Source organism: Episyrphus balteatus, chromosome 4 (genome assembly GCF_945859705.1).
Source record: "Episyrphus balteatus chromosome 4, idEpiBalt1.1, whole genome shotgun sequence".
Lineage (NCBI taxonomy): Eukaryota > Metazoa > Arthropoda > Insecta > Diptera > Syrphidae > Episyrphus > Episyrphus balteatus.
This window is the reverse complement of record NC_079137.1, coordinates 38,019,252-38,023,158: the sequence shown is the minus strand read 5'-3', so window position 1 is coordinate 38,023,158 and position 3,907 is coordinate 38,019,252. Positions and strand designations below refer to the sequence as shown.

At 29.2% G+C, this 3,907-nt stretch overlaps 1 protein-coding gene across 1 annotated transcript; it reads right to left on the bottom strand.

The window, feature by feature from the left end:
* Positions 1-310: 310 nt before the first annotated feature.
* Positions 311-1,621, bottom strand: LOC129919199 (uncharacterized). The gene has a single exon (XM_056000050.1). The coding sequence runs from the start codon at positions 1,619-1,621 to the stop codon at positions 311-313; it is 1,311 nt and encodes a 436-aa protein (XP_055856025.1).
* Between the last annotated feature and the right edge of the window lie 2,286 nt (positions 1,622-3,907).

The window sequence follows — 3,907 nt, the reverse complement described above, 5'->3', positions numbered from 1 at the left end:
TTTTACGTTAAGAAAAATATTTCAATATGTGCCTTGTGGCCTTACTGCAAGGTAAACAATTTTCTCGGGCATGTCTGTCGGACTTATCCAAAATGGTAGCATTTTGTTTTAATCTTCTGGTTCATTTATAGTTGACATTAGCATTTGGTTATAAGTTATTGCACAATGTATATTAGTTAGTTATTTATAATTCAATATGACTAAAATAAAAGAATAACTAAAAATGATATGCAGAGAAGTTTTTTTTTAAACATTTTATTAATCAAACAGATAACAATTAAGGCTACATTTTTTTACTTGATACAAACATTTACTTTTTCTTAAATAAAAATCTTAATAAGACAATTTTCTTGTGTAAGACCTCAGTTACAAAGCCAATCATACTTAAACCAATTCCAATCAACCAAATAATAAAAACATTCTCAAAAAATTCCAAACTCAAAGGGTTAATAACAGTTGACTTGTCAACTAACATTCTCGAATACTTCATTGTGATAGCCATTCCAAATGATTGATCTTTCCACGCCACATCCAGTCCACCTTCTTTAACTCTCAATATAAAATCATCCAAATGTGGCTTTAAATGCGAATCACTCTGCAATGGAAACATAGTAAAATGTCTACCATAGCAAATTTTCGAAAAACGAAATAATGGTTTCTTCAACTTGCTTTGTTGCTTATCCAAATGAATCCAATCACTTTCGGAAATAGAGTAAGCAAAATTGTTATTAAAACTATTTCTATGAGTTACCACATCATAGTACGGCATAGGATAGAGCAGCTGAAAGAATTTCTCATCGTAATTTGCTTGCAATCGAATGGCTGATGTTTCATAATCGATTATCATTATTCGAAGGTTTTCATTTATAAGATCTTCAACGGTATCAATTGTGTTCCGAAAAACTAGAGTGGTGCAAAATCGTGCCAAAAAACTTGTATAGAATGAATAAAGAATGAATCCTAAGCAAAACACAAAGGCGTACAATACACACTTCAGAGCCGAGGGCACTGGTATCCGCTTTACTTGGTTCGAACTGTACATCATTATGGACAAGCTTTTCAGAAGGTTTTTGCCAAGACAACCCGTAGTAGTTGGTGGATCGATAAATCGCAGAACAAAAGCAATAAAAACTACACCTAATCCAATAGCAAGCCAAGTTGTCCCATCGAAGGCTTTAAAAACAAGTTTCTTTTTCGGTAATTCATTCCGAAATGGTACCATAATACACCAACGTTCAAAGTCAACGGGATAACTTCTTCCAGATTGTAACAAATAGTGCATCGAAAATGAGTGAACACTAAGCTCCAAGTTATTAAAACTGATGATGCGAAAAATTTTCTCCAGATCCATGTTCGGTAGGAATATGGGAATAAGATTGATGTTCATGTGTTTCGCAAATTCTCCAATGATACTAGCATCGTTTCCAACAAGAAAATTCCTTCCATGTTTTTTGAATATAAAAGTCTTTGGAATATCTTCCAAAAATGGTGTTTCTATTCGATATTTCTTCATGTCCTTGGTAATTTCAGGAAATAATTTTCCAACATTCTTGAAATTTGTTTTATCTACCCACTGTGTAATAGGATAAGGATCAAATGACCAAATTCGAAGCTGATGCATTTCCAAGTCTTCGAAGATGATTACAACATTTTTAAATTTTGCATTCCATAGCCATTTCTTCAAGTTATTCAAATATGAAAGAAGAACTAATTTTCTAAGGACTATTAGAACTTTTGAATGATGCATTCCACGAAGCCTTATTTCAACAATGTTTTGAAAAGCTGGCAATAGCCGATCTCCATTGAAAATTACTAGACTTCTATCATCGTTTACAATTAATTTCAATCTTTCAAGTTCTAATATGTTGAAATTTACTTGAGGTAATTGATTAGATTTCAGAAGTGGTTCAGAAAGATCATCTTGATTTTTAGAATCCAAGCAGTCTTCGGTGAAAATTATTAAAGTTTCAATTTTATAAACATTACAAAGGCTATTAATAGTTTTAATAATAAAACTATTATTTATTTTTGAGGTTGAGAAAGGCAGAATTATCAAAACTAATAGTAACCAATGCATACTGCAGACCAATTATAGCAGACGAACTGAAAGTATTCGCTGACCTGTCCAACGAAAGCACTTCAATTTGAATAATAAAAATGTTGACAAAAACACTAAGTGCACCATTATGGGTTTTATATTGTCTGAAATGATAAACAATTCTTTAACTATCATTTAGTAAATTAAGCTTATGAAAATTTTCATGACCATTACCAAACTCATTTGTTTTTCATTAGCATTTCAGGCTTTCATCTTTTAATGGTGTTTTATATGGTGGATATTGAAAAAGTTGTAACAACTGTTTTACTTAGTTTTGGTAGAGCTATTTTCTTACAAATAAGTTCAAATTAAATTAATTTGAGGTAACAATTAATAATTTCAAAAACTATTCTACCGTTGAATCCTATATGACCAAATACTGCGTAATAAGTTTATAATTTTCTGTATGCAATGTATGCGTGAAGAAATAAGCGATTTTGAGGTGTAAAAAAAAATTCGTCCGAATTCAAAATTTTACTGAGATTTTCACTGAATTTTCTTGTATACTTTTCTTGTGATTTTCTTCAACCTTGGGAGTTAAGTGATTTTGGTGATTCCCTAAATCGAAAATTGAATTTTTTTTAAAGACCCAAATAAACGGTACTTCCCATATGATCAAAATGGAAACTACTCGAACAAATTTTCATTAAAAACAAAAAAAAATACGTGTAATGTTGCAAATAAGGTCGTACTTTTGAAATAATCAAAAATTTTTGTACCGTTAACGGTATTTGCTTTAGAGCCGTTTTCTTGATTTCTATCTTTCTCCTAAATGACACCAACGATTTCAATCAAAATTTGTTATGAAAAGATTTAAGCAAAGTTAATGTTAAAATTTAAAAAAAAAATTAAAAAAAAAAAATCATTTTTATTTTTTTTTTAAGCTCAACTTTTTTTTTCAAAAATCAATTTTTTGAAAACGGATCAATGCATTTTATTAAAACTTCGTTTTATATGTCGATTGTTACGGTCTTTTAAATGGCATATAATTTTTTTTTTGGTGAACAATGTTTGAATTTTTTTATAAAAAAAAATATTAAAATAAAAACGGCTCTAAAGATTTTCAAAAATGTTTTTCTAAAAATTCTTTCCTATACAAAAATTTAAATGGCGTATTTGTTTGAAGGTCAAAACCATTTAAAGGGATGATTTTGTAACTTTAAACCAAATTTTATATTAATTTCTAGTATTTTTTATTTTTAAGTTTCTTTAAAAAATTCTTTATTTTATTAAAATCTTTATTTACGCACGTACTAAAGCAACTTTTGAGCTTTAGTACGTGCGACTCAGTCGTGTATTTTATTTTAATTAACGAATCACCTCATATTAACACACATTTTTTTTTAAGTGGACGTATAAGATTACGTTTAATTCAGCAGTCTAAAATACTTTAAAATAATGTGTAGGTAATATTGCCATATTACATGAAAATAAAATTTTCTGGCTTGATTAATGTCTTCTCATCCCCCGCTTTTTCAAAAAAAGAGCACGTATACCGACATACACTGTGTCGTATACAGTGTATGTCGACAGTCGACTATATGTAAATAATGTGAATTACAACTTTGTGCCAACACACCCAAATCCATATTAAATATGTAACACTTACACTTCTTAAAAGATGAACAACATCTTCAAAATAATAAACAAATTCAAAACAAAAATCAAATACCGACAAACAAAATATATGCAGATAGAATTTTTTACTATAGTTTTGGTTACTTCTTGTTTTTAATCCTTTAAAAGGATTTTTTTTAACAAATTCCTAAGGACCCAAGTTGTCTTGCTTAGAATTGAAATTTAATACTC